At 55.8% G+C, this 17,759-nt stretch overlaps 1 protein-coding gene across 2 annotated transcripts in view; it reads right to left on the minus strand.

Moving 5' to 3' along the window:
- Positions 1–413: 413 nt before the first annotated feature.
- CACNA1S (calcium voltage-gated channel subunit alpha1 S) overlaps positions 414–17,759 on the minus strand; it is a 41,306-nt gene continuing 23,960 nt past the window's right edge. Inside the window, exons 28-44 of one of the 2 annotated variants that reach the window (XM_071768144.1) lie at positions 17,215–17,298; positions 13,452–13,508; positions 11,521–11,649; positions 10,840–10,905; positions 10,279–10,370; positions 9,720–9,879; positions 9,120–9,247; positions 8,595–8,691; positions 7,025–7,127; positions 5,294–5,395; positions 5,050–5,174; positions 3,993–4,121; positions 3,141–3,343; positions 2,283–2,347; positions 1,722–1,816; positions 1,082–1,198; positions 414–895 (exon numbers count right to left, since the gene is read on the minus strand). In XM_071768144.1, coding sequence (XP_071624245.1) covers positions 749–895; positions 1,082–1,198; positions 1,722–1,816; positions 2,283–2,347; positions 3,141–3,343; positions 3,993–4,121; positions 5,050–5,174; positions 5,294–5,395; positions 7,025–7,127; positions 8,595–8,691; positions 9,120–9,247; positions 9,720–9,879; positions 10,279–10,370; positions 10,840–10,905; positions 11,521–11,649; positions 13,452–13,508; positions 17,215–17,298 — 1,899 coding nt within the window. In that variant the 3' untranslated portion in view covers positions 414–748. Of the gene's footprint in view, positions 896–1,081; positions 1,199–1,721; positions 1,817–2,267; positions 2,348–3,140; positions 3,344–3,992; positions 4,122–5,049; positions 5,175–5,293; positions 5,396–7,024; positions 7,128–8,594; positions 8,692–9,119; positions 9,248–9,719; positions 9,880–10,278; positions 10,371–10,839; positions 10,906–11,520; positions 11,650–13,451; positions 13,509–17,214; positions 17,299–17,759 lie in introns of those variants that run through there. The other variant, XR_011730526.1, reaches the window with a different exon arrangement.

The following is a 17,759-nucleotide window of genomic DNA, read 5'->3' on the forward strand; positions in this document are numbered from 1 at the left end:
CTCCATGATCTTAGGGGGCACAGAGATAAGATGATTATCTTGCCCAGTTTGGAGGGGGGGCCAAGGAGCCTCCTGGCCTCACTCTGCTGCAAAGTCTGTGCCTGCCTCCTGCTCCAGCCCAAGGAAGAGCTGCCCAAGCTACTTCTCCTCCTCCCCACAGGACAGGCTTGGCTGCAAGCAGGAGGAATAACTTCCAGCAGAGATGTAGGGATACTGGGTCAAGGACACCAGGAGGCAGAGGCAGACCAGATCTCCCTCTGCTTGGGGACATCAGTCACTGCCAGCTCTGCTCAGCCATGGTCTCACATTTGCAGCCCCCATCCAGTCTGGGCTGGGCAGTGAGGAGCTGTGGGCTGAGGCTGTGCAGGCAGGAGGGTGGCAGAGGAAGAAGGGGACACAGAGACCCAGAGGAGTCACACAGCAGGAACTCTTTAATGACCTGTTCAGCTCTTGCAAGACCCTGTTGGCACAGCATGGCCCTGTCCTGACCCAGTACCCTGGAGAGGTGGCCCAAAAATCCTCCTCCAGCTGGACAGAGCCCACCAGAACCCCAGTCAGCTGGGCAGGATAACCCCAGTAGCTCTCTGCAAGCTCCTCAAGGAGTGGTGCCTGCTGGGCTGCATTGGCTGGAAGCTCAGGGGTGAGTGGCAGTGATGGATTTTTGGGAGGGGCCTGAGCCAAGCCCTGGGGAAGTGGATGGTGATGCTGTTGAGGTGTCCTGGGGGGCAGAGCAAGTTTTTGTGCCCTGCTATGTTCCTCTTCCCTTTAACAGCTCCACAGCTGCTTTTTCCATGTCATCTATCTCCAGCTGGCTGCTGGCTGCCATCTCGTCCCTGGTCACTGCTACGAAGGATGGATCATGGGCCAGAGCCTCAAGGCCCCCGGAGATCAGAGCCTACAGGAGAGGATGGGATCACAGGCAAACATTTGGGAGAAGTGTCCCTGGCTGCAGGCAGCCCACCCTCCCTTCCTCTTTCCTGCTGCTCACCCTTCTAGCTCATCTTTGCTCCCAGCCTGGCACGAACATGGCACCCCTGCCAGTCCTGCCCCTTCCTTCTGCTGGGCTGTGTCCTGGCCTTACCTCCTGAATGAGGAAGGTGATAGCTGGGGTGGAGGATGTGCTTGGCTTGCTGCTTTGATCCTGCTGGTACCTCGAGCTGAATGCTGTTCCTGTCACAGAGCCATCCTCTGCAGGCAGCTGGGTGAGAGGAGCAAAGAGCTGCAGCCTGGACTTATGCAATGCCCATGGAAAATCCCTCCCATGTTAATGTAGGGAATGTGGGTACTGTCCCTCTCTTGGACATGCACTCCCATTCTGCTGGAGCTCCTGGATTCAGTGCACCATCCCCAGTGGGACCAGCAGGGCCATGTGGGCTTATCTCCTGCCCTGGCACTTGCCAGGTGATGAGACAGTGGCCAAGGGCAGCCAGGGGAGTGTGGGAGCAAACCTGGCACATCCCTGTTTTCTGCCCTGGCTCTGGAGGCAGCTGGAGAGCCAGAGATGCTGCCTTGAAATGTCCATCTTGACTGAGGATGGGGGTGTGGGGCTGTCTCCCTCCCCATGCTGATAAGAAAGGGAAGGTCCAGCAGAGCTGGTTTCATGGGGGGAGCCCTAGAGACCGACTTCTCCCCAGCATGGCTGTGACAGCCCTTCCCTGGAGAGGTGGGAGGTTCACCCCTGTCCCCCCCATGTCCCCCTGGACACACATGGCCCCCTTTACCTCCTGGGGGAGACGGTGGAGCCGTGGTGATGGGGAACCCTCAGGGGTGGCCCCTTGCCTCCTGCCAGGCCTCCGTCGCAGCATCTCCATGGGCTCTAGGAGATGGAAAGGTGGGGACATCAGGTGAGCAATAAGAGCAAAGACACCACTGCCACCTGGAGCTGGGAACAGACTAACTCAGAGTGGGGAAGCCAAAGGGTTCAGAAGTTCAGGACCAAGGGAACTCCCAGTGCCTGCCCACTGCCCCATTTTGGCTCCTCACTCACATTTGTGAAGTCCCTGTTTGTGGAAATGAACTCAGTCTTGTGGCCCTGCTGCTGAGGAGTGCCCAGTCCTCCCTCAGCCCAAGGCACTGGCTTCATGCTCCAGAAGGTGGGAAGGTGGAAGGAGGCTCTCCTGGAGCTCCCCAGAAGGTCCCAGTGTGATCAAAGCCCTCAGGTAACCTCCAAGTTGTCAGGATCTGCCTCTCTTCCTCCTGCCTGCCAACATCATCCCCTTCCCCCTGCCCTGCTTCTTGGGCTGGTCCAGATCCCCTAGGAGAGGAACAATGTTGAGACTCACGCCATGCTGGAAGCCAGGGTGCTGCTGACACTGTCTTCCTCTGCATCTCATCCTCGTACTCCATCCTGCAAGGGGAGGCAGCTGGATCAGCCTGAGCAGCATGGACCCCATGCTGAGACCAGCTCCAGCCCTCTCCACCTTCCCCACCCTCAGGAAGTTCACCTGGGATGGGTGACCAGGGTGGAGACCCCAAGCAATAGGATTGAGGACATTCTCCTACACTGGTGACCTTTCTCCCTTGGACCTCTGGCCAGGCAGGTGCTGGGCCTGGGCACTCAGGGCTTGGCAGGGAAGGGGATTGCAGAGATTCCTGCAGTCTCTGGAGCCCTGCAGTTAACATCAATTCTCACAGGACCAAGATGAAGTAGTGCACAGGAGGGACAAGAATCATAGAATCCTAGAATTGCTCAGGCTGGAAAAGACTTCTCAGATCATTGAGTCCAATCTCCTCCTAACCCAGTCACCCCACTGCCCTGGTTTTGATGACCAAGAAGGGTGCATAGGGAGTCACATCTTGATGTGTGGAGACACACACCAGCCCTAGAGCTGCCCTGCACACCCTGGGGACATCTCTGGGACTGTCAGACTAGAGTCTGAGAATCAGCAAAGGGTGTCTGACCTCCCTGTCCCCTGCTGTCCCCTCCCTGTTCCCCCAAGCCCTGAATTTCTGCTCATGGAGCAACTTCCACTGCTGCTCAGCTCCTCCCCTCGTCTGCAGGGATCTTGCTGCTGCAGCTCAGCCACTTCTCCAGACCTGAGCCATCCATGAACTGCCCCTGGGTAAGATGGAACATGCAGCTACCCTTGCTGGGAGCCACTGAGCATGGCCCAGTTCTAGTCCTCCTCACCAGCCCTTACCTCTCCAGCCAGTTGTTGTTGCTGTTGGCATTGTTGATGTTGGTGTTGCCCTCCTGGGGGAAGTCATCAAGGAAGACAGGGGAATCGAGGTCCTCACTGCCCACCTCTGTGAATTGCAGGGGTCTCTGGCTGGCCACCTGGGGCTGCAGGGGGCTGCTGGGCTCCAGGAAGCTGTCGACCTGGCCAAACAAGCCCCCTGTCCTCTGCAACCAAGAGAGAAGGCATCAGGGGAGGCCTGGAGCTCTGGGATGTTCAGGGACCATTCCCATGGGAGGAGAAGTGCAGGGGTGCCCATGGGAAAAGTGGTCCCTCTGCTCAGTTCTCTGCTCAGGCCTCACAGGTCTCTCATGGCTCCAACATCCTCACTGCCCAGGTGGGGAAACTGAGAGGTTGAGAGGTGATGCTCATGCAGCAGCACTGGGATGAGAGCCAGCCCTGTGCATGACAAATCCTGACACCTCCATGGGACAACCTGGGTGAGTGGCAGCTCTGAATGCAGCCCTGAAACACCACGGCTGCCCGAGCTGTCCCAAACACTCTCAGGAAATGGGAAGTGAATCTCTCCCTGCTCCCTTGACAGTGACACCTGAACTGTTCTGCCTTAGCCTGGTGGAAGGTGGGAACACAGCCCTCCAGACCTGTGGGTGAACAGGGGAAACTGAGGCAGGGAGCAGGCTGGCCAGGATGGCACAACAAGGATGTCCTCATGGTCCACACTGTCTTTCAGGGACAGGCTCCCCTTTGCCACCTGTCTTTCAGCTGCTGGTAGCCATGGAAATCCAGCACCAAGACATCAGTTTGTGGGCTGGGTGAGATCACCAGAACCTGGGGAGCTCTGAGGGCTGCACCCACCCTGTATATCCCTTCCTCTATGGCAGCCTCCACCATTGCTCTTTCCAGCTCCTCCTCAGCAGTCAGGTCCCCAGAAATTGCCCGGTGGATTTCAGGAGCAGCTTCTTCTTCAATGCTTCTCAGCCCAGCCTGGTGGAGACAAGAAATCATGGATGATTGTGGAGCCCTCTCACTTTGTGCTTTGGAGAGGGACACATGGTGACACGTGCTCACCTGGCAAGCCATGTGCCCTGCCAGGTCTCCAGGGCTCACCCTGCAGCTGGATGGTTTTGTGCTTGGTGAAACAACTTCTGGGCCACTGCTGTCCCACAAAGCAGAATGCTAAAGGCAGCCTGACAAAGGGTGGGACTGGTGATGCCAAGGCATACATTAGGTCTGGGGCCTGGCTCTTTTCCTTGCCTTGCACCTCTGGGGTCTGTTCTTTTATTTCTACAAGTGATTTCTCTCCCTGTAAGGTCAGAAGAGGCTGGGGACATCCCAGCTGCTCTGGCCAGGCACACAAATCCTCTCCCATCCTTCCAGCCTGCTCTGCCTGCAGTGGTCCTGCAAGTGGCAAGATCAACCACACCAGCCCCACTCCACTGGATGTTGCACTGGCAGTGAGATGAGCACCAGGCACACAGAGCCACCTTCAACCCCACCAAGGTAAGAAAAGGCCCTGGGACTGGAGAAAAGTAGGTGGATAGGGGCCTGCATGAGCAGTATTCAGCCCAGCCATTGGTCTGTGCTGGGGGTTTTCCTGCCTGAAAACTGCTTGGTGAGGCATCAGACCCCGCTGAGCCAGAACCAGAGAGTCACAAACCTCCTTGGCTGCCTGAGTGCACCCTGGAGACTAAGGTCACCCTCAGGGATGGAACTTCATGGCCAGTTCAGTGCCACCTCATGGGTCCACCTCATTGCCAGAGCTCTCCAGGTGTCCTTGCAGCTCTTTCAGTCACCCTGGACATTCCTGAGCTGGGGAAAGCCCCTTCCCTGCTCTGCCCTTCCCTGGTACCCACCACATGCTGCCTGCCCCAGGGAGGGGTCACCTCTCCATCACCACCCACATGCAACCAACCTGGATCTCCACTGGGTTCTTCTTGGGCCGGTACCCATAATACTCTTCCTGGCGCTTCATGAACTTCCTGAAATGCTCTTGAATGAGGAAAGTTGCATAGAATTTGCCCACTGTCACCTCATCATCTGGAGGAGAGGAAATCAACCTGACAATGCTGCCTATCACAAGTTGGAGTTGTTGGAGCAGCTGAGACATGACCCAGGCTCTGCTCTGCACCTCTGGGAAGCACCTCCAGGTACCATACCTCCAATGGGTGGGATGACCTGGTCCAAAAGCTTCATACTTGTTCGCTTCCAGATTTTTTTGATAATGGCTCTGAGCTCCTCATTTGCCTGCTCAAAGTTCCCTGTGAGAAAAGTGAGCAGGACAGAGTGGTTCATTCCCAGGGCAATATGTGAAGTGAAGACAAAGCACATGAAAACCCAGGCAGACTCCTGTGTGCCAGCTCCTCTCCAGCCTCCCCACCCAACAAAAATGAGCTTTGTAAGAATGAGATTCTGAGGCTAGGAAAAAAAAATAAAATTCAACTATGGAGTGAGCCAAACTTGGCAAATGGATGGAGCATTAGTGCCACCATCTGTGTTCTGGTGATCAACAACAGATTTCAGCCTCCCCTTTGGTGCTCTCACAGGGGATTCCTGCTTGCCTGCAATTCCAGTTCATCCCTACAGATCCCCCTGAGCTCCTCCCAGTGTTGCCTGTGCCATGTTCCTGACCTCAGATAGAGGGAAGGCTCCCATCCCATCCTGATGCAAGATTCCAGGTCCAATATTTCCCCACAGACCTCAACACCCACCTCAGCCCAGCCCAGAGCTGCTCATGGGATATTGCTTAATTCAAGGGATATTTCTTATTTCTTAACCCAGAGGCATGGAAACAAGCTACTGGGGCACCTTCCCAAAGCAAAACACCCAGCTGGCAAGGAAGGCTGTGAAAGCAGCTCCTTCCCAGCACAGCATCATTCAGAAAGGATCCAGCTGTGTCCAGTTCTGGGCCCCTCAGCTCAGGAAGGAGATTGAGGTGCTGGAGCAGGTCCAAAGGAGGCAACTGGGCTGGTGAAGGGACTGGAGCACAGATCCTATGAGGAGAGGCTGAGGGAGCTGGGGGTGTTGAGGCTGGAGAAGAGGAGGCTCAGGGGAGACCTCATCACTCTCTCCAACTCCCTGAAAGGAGGTTGGAGCCAGGGGGGGGTTGGGCTCTTTTCCCAGGCAACTCTCAGCAAGACAAGAGGGCACAAGAGGTCTCAAGTTGTGCCAGGGGAGGTTTAGGTTGGACATTAGAAAGAATTTCTTTCTGGAGAGGGTGATCAGACATTGGAATGGGCTGCCCAGGGAAGGGGTGGATTCTCCATCCCTGGAGATATTTCAAAAGAGCCTGGATGTGGCACTCAGTGCCATGGGCTGGGAACCACGGGGGGAGTGGATCAAGGGTTGGACTTGAGGATCTCTGAGGTCCCTTCCAACCCAGCCCATTCTAGGATTCTATGATTCTATGATCCCCTTCTATGGGCACCTTCCCAAAGCAAAACACCCAGCTGCCAAGGAAGGCTGTGAAAGCAACTCCTTCCCAGCACAGCATCATTCAGAAAGGATCCATCCCCTTCTATTCCAGACTGAGATTGTAAACATGAGGAAACACAAAACCAGGGCAGGCAGAGGTCAGATGAAACTCAATAGTGTGGGAAGGGCTGTGCATGGTGGCAGGGATGGGACAGGGTTAGAGCTGCTCCTAAGCTGCTGTGGGTGAAGTTAGGTGGCTGCAGTGGCACTGGTTGACTCCTCAGGGCTGCAACATGTGTGCCTGCCACTCATAAAATCCTCCATGCTTCTCCTGAGCTCCCCCATGGACGCACCCATGGTCTCTGAGATAATTCCTAGCATGAAGCTGTGCCCCGAGACAGAGTGGGGAATGGTGTGGAAGTCAGCAGGAGAAGAGGGTCCCTCCCTCAGGCTGTAGAGACAAGAGTAGCACTTACCTTCTGTCTTGATCTTGAGGGCTGTCCTGACCAGTGCAAAGAGGGTTGCATTGAAGGTGACAGTGCCATCACTGTTCAGGGGCATGTTCATGCACACCAGACGCTGCACAGCAAACCAGTAAGGGTGACTTGGGCAGCAGAGGAGCCTGGCAGCACCCCACAAACACACATCCCAGTGCCAGGGGCACTCAGCTGCTGGACAAGGAGCCCTCCCAGCTCTGCCCATTCTGCCCAGGCCCATGGTGCTCAGTACCATATGGGTCAGGGTCCTGCTCACCCTAACCAGGCAGCTAAACCAGACCAAGCTGCCAGAGCCAGGTCAGATCTGGGAAAATAACCCAAACCTTGGGGCATGGGAGAAGACCATCCAATCACTTTGGCTTGAAAAGACCATAAAAATCTTGGTGTGGTATGGTTGACACCTTAGAGGCAAGGGAGGAAATCCAGAGGGACCTTGGGAACCTGGAGAGGTGGGCCTGTGGCAACTGAATGGCTCAGCATGGCCAAGTGCAAGGTCCTGCACCTGGGTTGCCACAATCCTAGCCAAAAATACAGGCTGCAGGGAGAATGGATAGAGAGCAGCCCTGAGGAGAAGGACTTGGGGGTGGCAGTAGATGAGAAGCTGGACACGAGATGCCACTGTGTGCTCAGAGCCCAGAAGGGCAACTGCATCCCAGACTGTACCAAAATGAGGATGGTCAGCAGGGAGAGGCAGGGGATTCTTCCCCCTGCTGTGTCCTTGTGAGACCCCACCTGTAGTGCTTTGTACAGCTATGGAGCCCCTAGCACAGTAGAGATTTAGACCTTTTGGAGGGGGTCCAGAGAACACATAGAGTTGGGGCTGTTCAGCCTGGAGAAGAGAAGGCTCCAGGGAGCCTTAGAGCACCTTCCAGTGCCTGGAGAGGGACTGCAGGAAAGCTGGGGAGGGGCTTTTCACCAGAGAGGGTAGTGACAGGACAAGGAGTAATGGTTTAAACTGTAAGAGGGGAGATCTAGGTTAGGTATGGGGGAGAAATTCTTCACCTTGAGGGTATTAAGACACTGGAATAGGTTGCCTAGGTTGATGCCCCCTCCCTGGAGGTGTTTAAGGGCAGGCTGGAAGGGGCCTTGTGCAACCTGTTCTGGTAGGAGATGTCTCTGCACATGCAGGGGGGTTGGATGTTCATGATCTTTAAGGTCCCTTCCAATCCAAACCATTCCATGGTGATCATCAACCCAAGGGTTAACCCAGCACCTCCCAGGCCACCAATAACCTCCCTCAGCACCAGGGATGATGGGGACTCCAGCCCTGCCCTGGGCAGCCTGGGCCAGGCCCTGACAACCCTTTCCAGGCAGAAATTGTTCCCCAGCTCCAACCTAAACCTCCCCTGGGCAATTTAAGGCCATGAAACACATTTGATACATGGAGGTAAAGAGCATCTTTCTATGTCCCCAGAATACTCAGGTCCATTAAACATGAGAGGTCAGAACATAGCACTGGTTTGTCACCCTCAGCTGCCCTGGGGAGGATGCAGACAGCCTGGGGAAGGTTCCCTGGTGCCCCACACCCTGTCACCCCCCTGGCTCTTACCTTACAAGCCACACGGTGTGGGCAGAACTTCCCAAAGCCCAGAGGGGGCTGGATACGTCTCAGCAGAGTCACTACATCCAAGTGTTTGATTCTGCCCCTGCAGGGACAATATCAGATGTGTGGTGGCAGACACAGGATGGTAGTTTGGGCAACTTGTGTTTGTGTCATCCTTGTGGCCTGTGGTGGGAAAATCCCTGCTCTTCCCTATGCTCCTCTTAGGGAAAGCAGCTGCTCCCAGTGGCACTGGGCAGCAAATAAAGGGGCTACAGCATGGAAAGAGCTGGCAGCATCACAAGGGCTGGATGAAGAAGGGACTTGAAGGTCCCGTGTCTCCAAACATCCTCAAGGTTTGTGTCAGCCCTGAAATGTGCTGGCAAGTCCATATCCCCCTCTGAGATGCTGGGACCTCACAGTGTACTCTTAGCCATACTCTGTCATACTCTTAGGAAGTAGGAGAGTTCACACTGCCCACCCCAGGCCACCCTGGGACCATTGTCACTGTGCCACTGAGCCCCTGTCACTCACTTGGCCTCGGGGTCGTACTCAGCCCAGATCCGTTTGAACTCATCCAGGTGGTGAGGCCCCAGGATGGACCAGTCCCGTGTGAGGTAATCAAAGTTATCCATGATGACAGCCACAAAGAGGTTAATGATCTGGGGGCAGAGGAGGGGGGTGAAGGGTGCAGGGCAGGGCCAAGCACCCAGAGAGCCCTCAGAGCTGGCAGCACCCAGCAGGACCCCAGGAAAAGTCCTCCAAGAAGAGAAGGGGTGTGGGGGGGTTTCCCTGGAGCCAGGGGATGCTGTGGGACACCCCAGGCAGGGATGGGGCTCCCATCTAAGGAGCTCATTTGAAAGACTGCAGCAGCTCCAGGGAATCTTCCTCTCCAGCCTTGCCAGAGCCAACCCAGGTATCTGGACAGCAGCACGTGGAAGCTATGGGAAGGAACTAAGGGGGACACCGGGCCCCTCAGGAGCGTGGTGTGGGGGTTACAGCATGGCTGGGGTGATGGGCTGGAGGACGATGCCCTTAGGAAGAAGGGGCTGTGGGTCCAGCCCCAAGGCTAACTCAGCAGCAGGACCTGCTTAGGGCCAGCACAGGGGGGGCTAAAGTGGGGAAGTGACATACCAGGAAAGCACAGAGCATGTAGAAGCTGATGAAGTAGAAGTAGGCAAAGCCTGTGCCACAGGTGAACTCCTCTCCCTCAGCATAGTCTGACTCAGGGTCACACAGTTTGCCATAGCTGCAGCCCAGCATGATCTCCTGCCAAGCCTCACCGGTTGCACACCTGGGGAGAAGGGATGGAGGGATGGAGGGATGACTGCTGGTCCCTGCCTGCCCTGGGCATGAGCTGGGTATGTGGGGAACAGGGAAGCACTGGGAAAGGAGCAGTCCAAAGAGAAGCCTTGAGCTGAGTTCCTGCTTCTCCTTGAGCTTCCTCGCAATTCACAAATTAAAATGCAGTCTGGAAAGGAAAAAAAGTGTCCCTCTGCTGCAGCTCAGCCACATCAAGCAAACTGGCAGCCACTCCCAAAATACTGCCACAGCTGTAAGGCATTTTTCTGCAGTTCAAAGGAGAAATCAACTGCAGAAATGGTGATTTCCCTCACTCCAAGTGCTGGGCTCCCATGCTGACTCTCAGCTCAGCTTCCTTCTGGAGCTGCTTGCACGACAAGACCAGACTGACCTGAAGAGCAGGAGCACAGCTTGTGGAAAGGTTTGGAAGTTGTTGTTTCGGTTTATCTGGGTCCCATCCACCATGGCAATCTTCCCAAACATCTGCAAATCAAATTGCCAGGTGCCCAGCACCCTTTCTCAGGCACCGATCACCATCCAAGAGCTCCCCCGACCCTGAGCTCTTCTTCCTCCTGTTTACTCAGCTTTGAGTGTCCCCAGTAGAGTCTGAGACTGGGGTAAGGGTGCTCTGGGGCTCTCAGCCTCCTTGGAACACTGCTGCCTATTCTGAAAATGCTCCTGTCTATGCTGCACTTCACCTGCACTAAGGAGTCTTATGCACCAGGCACAAGCAGTGCTGTTGTGTTGTACAATTTGCTGAGTGCCTCAGCCCCTGGATGCAGCCCAGGGATGGGAAGATGCTGCTGGGGCTGTAAGCATCCTTGAAGATGAGGGTAAAATGGTCCCGTCATGTGCATAGCAGAGCACCCACTCCCTCTGTGTCCCCTCTCCCCAGATGCTGTCACACTCAGGACATCTGCTCAAGACCAAATCCCAGCCTTGTGCCTCTCACCTGCATCCCAATCACAGCATAGATGAAAAAGAGCATCACAATCAGGAGAGCTACGTAGGGCAGAGCCTGTGACAAAAAGGACCACAGCTTGTGTGAGACACCAATCCAGTCAGCCCAGGGACAGGATGGTGGCTCTGGAACCAGAATCCAGGCTGCCACGGGGGAAGGGAACAGCTCCCTTCCAGCCTGTTCCTCTAACCACCCTCTCAGTAGTCCCATGCTTCCAGTTCTCATGCATGGGAGCCTTTTGCCGACTCCCAAGGGAGGATCCGAGTCTCTGGAGCTGGGAGGAAGGCTGAGCACACCCCAGGGATGTTCAGGGCTGAGGGGGCTGCCAGGCTCAGGGGCTCTGTGCAGCCATGGGGCAGCAGCCACTTGGTGCAGACCCCAGACCCCCTGGGACCAGGGCTGGTGGGGTCCTGACTGCTGGCCCAGCCAAGCTCTGACACTCAGCAGTGTCAGCCAGGGAGACCCCCACAACTTCTCACCCATACATCCCATACTACACCCATACATCAGCCAATGTGCCCTGCACAGCACAGGTCCCACGTCCAGTCTGAGCCCAGCACCCTGGAGCTTTCATTCTCTGCCTGCTGAGGGCTTGCCCAGCCAGCCTGGGGATCAGAGCTGCCAGCCCAGGGCATGTGCTTGTCTGGGAGAGGAGAACTGTTCCTCACACACCTGGAAGGACTTGATGAAGGTCCACAGGAGGGTCCTGACCCCTTCTCCCCTGCTCAGCAGCTTCACCAACCTCATGACCCGGAACAGGCGGAAGAAGGTGATGGAGACACGGGAGTTGTCATCAGAGTCCTGCAGGCAGAGCACAACACCTGATGGACAGTGGGTGCTGACGCCTCCAGGAAGACAAAGGGAGGTGTCCTGGGGGATGAAGGGCACAGAAATTCCTCCCTCCCCTCCCCCCCAGTCATGCTCCCCACAGCCCTCATCTGCCCAGAGGATCAGTGCAGTGCTGGCACTTCGCTCCAGCATTCCCAAGGAATAAATCTCTCCATCCCCACTGCCTCACAGCTCTGCCTCTCAGACTGCTCAGGACACCTGGTTATGGGGTCCAGCAACCCCCTTAACTTGGGGGATGGGACACTGCATGGAGAAAGGCGTGATGGAACCCAGGCACCCAAGGACAGCTTCAGGTCCCTCCTGGCTCTCACCCAGCAGGTCTCATCCAGGACAGTCCCACCTATTGTAAGGTGAGCTACAGGCCAGGGACCAGGCACATCAAAGGTTAATGATGGCTGTTTAAGCATTGAAAAGTGGGGTTTAGTAAACAGACCAAAGGAGGCACTGAAAGCAGGGTGGCTCTGAGGGAGTGACAATGTCACCACTGCCAATGTCACCACTGCCAATGTCACCACTGCCAATGTCACTGCCCAGAGTGATGCCTTCTCCTGAGGCAGCTGCACCCCTTGGAGGGGTGGATGGCAATGTCCAGTGCTGGGGACTCCTCGGTTCAGGGCAGAACAGGAAGGAGAGGAGGCAGTGGGCACAGCTCCTGGGCTTAAGAGGCTTTGTCCAGGAGCACCTGGGACATTGGCAGGTGAGACACTGGCAATGCTGGGGGCATCACCTGCTCCCCTGGGGGCTCCAGCATGGCACAGCCCCAGCCTCTGCCAACAGGAACCATGAGCAGACCCACCTGCCTCTGCCAAGCACTGTCCCTGCCAACTCTGTCACTTCTAGGAATGCTTTCCCACTGGCTCCTTGGCCTCCCAGAGCTTTATTGATCCCACTGGATGCCCCTCACTCCCCTCATCCAGCCCACCTGCTCCCAGTTACTTCAGGGCAACAAAACCCAGCAGCTCCATCTTGCCCAGTTTGGCCTTTCTGAGTTCTCAGGGATGCTCTGGAAAAACATCACCTCCTCTCCCCATCCTGCTTTCTGTTGCCTTTCACTCTGAGCCTAGCACATGCCCAGCAAAGACATTCCAGTCAGGAACTCCTCAGTTCCAGTGCCCCATGTCCTCACTGCTGGGACTGGGGCAGTGTCCAGTGAGGACCACCCTGTCCTTTACAGTTCTTAGGGTCCTGGGACCACTGGGAAAAGGCTCCAGCAGCTGGGACCCTGCACTCAGCCCCTCTGGCAGCAGCTGCTCTGGGCCAGCCCAGGGGACATCACCCCAAAGCACCCCCAGGGTGGTCCCAGCCACCAGCATGGAGCTTGGCAGACTCAGATCCCCAGGGAGCTCCCTGCTCCCCCCTGACCACCCAGAGGCTGAATTCCAACAGCCAAATCCCTTCAGGGCCTTACACAGACAGGGTGAAACTCAGTGGAACCAAACCCAACCCTCCTGCCCTCAACAGCCAGGATCCCTCTGTTCCCTGCTCCAGTCCAGTCCAGCACCCCAGCGCTGGCACTGGGATGGTGACAGAGGGGACTGGACCAGCAGACAGACCCAGAGGAGCTGGGGAAGAGCCCAAAACACACAGGGGGCTGTCTGTGTGTGAGGTGTCTCAGCTCTGAGCCCCCCAGAGGGAGCAGCTCTGTCTGGTGTGTTTTGGTGACATGCAGGGCACATGCAGAGCCAGGGTCAGGCTGGGGGGCTGTGGGCAAAGGGGAGAGGGGGGCACTGCAAGCACATGCAGCTGATATTTACAATCCCATCACAGCCTCCGCCCAGGCAGTACAATCCACCTCTGGATGCAAGAACAGTCTGTCAAGAGAACAAGAGAGTCAGAGGGAGAAGTGAGGAAGGAATTGGAGGGAGGGATGGGAGGGATGGGAGGGAAGGATGGATGGGTGGTTGCAGCAGACACAGAAGAAAGAGTAAGATGGAAACTGGAGACAAGAGGAGCAGAGGGGAGGAACAAGCAGATACCCACCAGCACTCAAGCTCAAGAACAAGGTGACCTGGTAAGGAGGGACATCCCCACCTCTCCTAATACATCTCACCTGCTGTGACACCCACACGTGGGGCAGGGGTGTCAAGGCCAGAAAACCTGGCCAAAGCTTAGGACTGTATAATTTTTTTCCCTCCCATGGACAACCCTATGTCAGGCCAGGGCTTTGGCAGGGGACACCAGGAGGCAAGCTCACGAATCCACAGCTCCTCCCCAGCAAGCCAGGCTGCTCAGTGCCACTGCTGGAACTCCAAGAGAAAAGGAGTGCAGGTTGGCTGGGAGTGAGCACTCAGACTGATGGCCCCATCTGCCAGTGGGAGGCAAACCACTGTCCCCACACTAACCCAGGGACTGGAACCACTGGTCCACATGCCCATGGGCACACACCAGGCACTAAAACCCTTGAGACTCCCCAAGGCTACTCAGAGGCACCTCCCCCCCTGCAGAGAGCCCAGGATCCTTCCCAGTGCAGACACAAACCCTGGGTGGGTGGCACAGCCCCAGCAGCCCTGCAGAGCCCAGGCTCATCCCTGGTAGCCCAGCAGGGATTACAGGAGACTTGCTGGGTATGCTGGGAGGGTCAGGCATGGTGAAGGGGCTGAGCTTCCAGAGCAGGCAGTGGCAAGGGGGACACAGCAGGGTTATAGAATCACAGAGCTATAGAATAGTTTGGGTTGAAAGGGACCTTAAAGATCACCCAGTTCCAACCCCCTGCTATGGGCAGGGACACCTCCCACAGCCCCATCCAACCTGGCCTTGATGCTTCTAGGGAGAGGACAAACACAACCTTTCTGGGTGACCTGTACCAGGGTCTCACCACCCCGACACTAAAGAATTTCTTCCTGATGTTTAACCTGAATTTACCTTCTACCAGTAGTTGATAATACACTGATGTTTTCAGTTGTTACTAAGAAATCAAGGACTTTTCAGTTTCCCAAGGTTTGCTCGTGTGTGCAAAGAGAGCTGGGAGGGAGCAGAGCCAGGACAGCTGACTCCAACAGCCCAAAGGTATATTCCATACCATATCATGTCCTGCCCCCTATATAAAACTGGGGCAAGAAGGACAGGGTCCCCCCTCCCTTCCCTTGTGAAGGGAACAACAGTGTTTGGAGTGATGGCTTTTGGTCTCAAGTAACCATTACACATGATGGAGCCTCCCTGGAGATGGCTGAACACCAACCTGCCAAGGGGAAGGGTGTTTTAGCAGAAGCTCAACATGAGCTGAATCTGAGCTGCTGCCTCCTACACCCCAAAGCTGGCACTGCCAGAGGGGCCCCATCCCTACTCCACTCTTGCCCAAGGTGCCTCAACACCCCCTGGGATCTGGGTAAACCCAGTGACTGAACAGCCATGAGGATTTGGATGTGGTGACTAAACAAGGGCTTCTGACAGACAGCACAACCCTCATCACTGCCTCATCCTGACAGACACACACAGAGACACGAGGGAGGGGGAAAGAGGCAGAATGGAAAGAAAGAGGAGGGAAGGACAGACTTTGCAAACCAGAGTTGTATGCCTGGGTGTCACCATGCAGCAGCTTGGTGGCTGCAAGGTTCCACTCCCCAGTGGTGCAGGCTTGTTTTGTGGAGGTCACCTCCTCCAGGAGCTCTGCCTGTGCTCACAGGGTGCTCTGTGATGGGTGCAGCCCTTGCAAGCAGCCCTGGGCAGCCAGAGGTAACAGAGCCACCTTGCACTGAGACTTACCAGGAAGGAAAGTGAGGTTGCCCCTCTGCCTCCAAACAGCCCTGAAAATCACCAGAGGGCTGGGAAAAAGTTTGGCAATGCTGAGAGAGATGTGGACTGGATGGAGAAGAAGGCAGATGGAGGAAGAGTGGGGCAGCTGTGAGGGGCTTGGTTCTCAGGAGGGACACAGACCAAGGCATGAGACCTGCCAGAGCTTGGAGGACTGGGGACAGCCCAGCACTCCTGATGCCCCAGCACCCAGACTGGGGCAGAGGAGCAGAGAATCTCATCCCATGTAAGACCAGCCTTGAAATCCTGCCTGGCCTTCTGAGCAGCCCTGCCACTGCTAATGGTGTGACACAGAGCACAGCACAGTGCCTGTCACTTGTGTCTCTGGGCATCTCACAGACCCATGGCCAAGCACAGCAGCTCCTCAGCATCTCTGCTAACTGAGCCATTCCCTTGCTCTGCAGGGACTGGAAATTTCTGTCCAGTGCAGGGCCCTGAACACCTTTTGAGCTTCATTTCTGTGTGACAACAGGCTTGGGAAGAAGAGAGCACATTAGGAAATTATACCCCATAAGTAATGGGAAACTGGGTTTCAGGTGCAGAGAGCTGGGGGATGAAGAACAGGGTCCTGGAGGACCTGGTGACAGATGCAAGCTGCTGGCACTGGCATGAAATCTGGGATGTCATGTGGCTGAGAAAACCAGAAACTCAAAGGACAGCAGAATCAACATGCAGAGAGGAGCACATTGCTGTCACAGAGGAGGGAGGTGGTGGGTTTGCTCATCCCAGCCCTCTGAGGCCTGGACCACCTTCCAGAGAAGGTACCCACCACCTGTGGATGCTGCACACCCTCTCCTCCACAGCACAGAGAGTGACTGAAGGGACCCTGTGCAGGGGCTGCAGTGGCAGCAGCTCTGCCAGACACAGCCCTGCAGTGCACAGAGCTGGCAAGCCCTGCTCCTGAGAGGAGACAGCATGACCAGGCTCCAGAGAAAGTGAATCTACCCCATCCTACAGCACCAGATTTGATAAATGCAGCACACAAATTCCTTGTGCATGGGGGCATTTGTGTGACACACAGAGCACAGTGCCTGTCACACAGAGTGCCAGACATGGGACATTGGGTGTCCCAGTGCCAGGAAAGGCAGCAGCATGCTGGCTTTCTAGCACTGCTTTGGAAATGTTCCCAGCAGAGAATTGACCATGTAGCCCCTGCCTGCAGCATCCAGCCATGCAGTTCACTCCTGAAATCTGCAAAGTACACACAGGGCCACAGACAGAGTCCCTGTATGTAGGGATTGTGCCAATGGACACTGGCAAAGCAAAGGCCTTGAAATTTGATGTGTTTGTCCCTTCCCTGGCATGTGTCCTGTGGTACACTGAGCTGTGGGAACCATTTTTCTTCCCACCTTCACTGATCTGAGGCTGGACATGGGGGTGACTGCTGATCAGGAATGTGTCTGGGGAAGACAAGCAGGGCAAGAAGGGCAGGGGCTGGCTCAGGGTTCAGTCCTGAGGGAACAGACTGTTCTCCATGAGATCCCAGTGCCTTCAGGTTCCAGGAAAGTGAGGGGGCAGAGTGACATATTGGCTATCTGGGAACGGTCCTTATTGTTTAAAGAGTGCTTTGAGCTCCACAGGGCCATGGCTGTGATCTCCACACAGGCTGATCCTTGCTTGTCCCTCCTCAGGCCCAAGCAGAGCAGGGAGAAAGGAGAGGACACCAACCCCGTGGAGTTGGACCCCACACTGGCAGCCCCAGGATGGGTGCTGCAGCATGGCCTGGGTGGGTGCTCTGCAGGTACAGCCCAGCAGGCTGACACTTACATCAATCTCACTGAGGATGACATCAATGATGCTGCCAATCACGATGAGGAAGTCAAAGACGTTCCAGGGGTCCCCAAAGTAGCCCTGGAGGGAAGAGCCAGAGAAGAGAAGTCAACATCCAATGGTCAAGTCAAGGAGGAGACAGATCCTGGAGAGCAGAGGAAGGAGTGCCAGAGGGATCACAAGAGGGATCACCAGTGAGGTCCAGAACCTCAGGGAGAGCCAGAAAAAGGGGTGGTGGTCAGACCTGGTACCCTCTTGTCAATTGCTTGGTCCTGTCTTGGAACACTGTGAAATGAGGAGGGGGGACTGAGGTAATGAACAGTATGAGCCTGGATCACAGGTCCCAGGTGATTCACCCCATGATCACAGGTGACCCCGGAGATAGTAACAGAAACCCCTGGACTGGGTTGGATTTGGCTACCAAGGGGAGTCCTGACTTCTAGAAACTCACAAGTCCTGCACACAGGGGTCCTCAAGATTCTCACAAGGAGAAGTTTTCTGGAATTGAAGGTCTGGGGATACTTGTACTGGAAGGATGCCAA

This window comes from Heliangelus exortis, chromosome 25, assembly GCF_036169615.1.
Source record: "Heliangelus exortis chromosome 25, bHelExo1.hap1, whole genome shotgun sequence".
NCBI lineage: Eukaryota > Metazoa > Chordata > Aves > Apodiformes > Trochilidae > Heliangelus > Heliangelus exortis.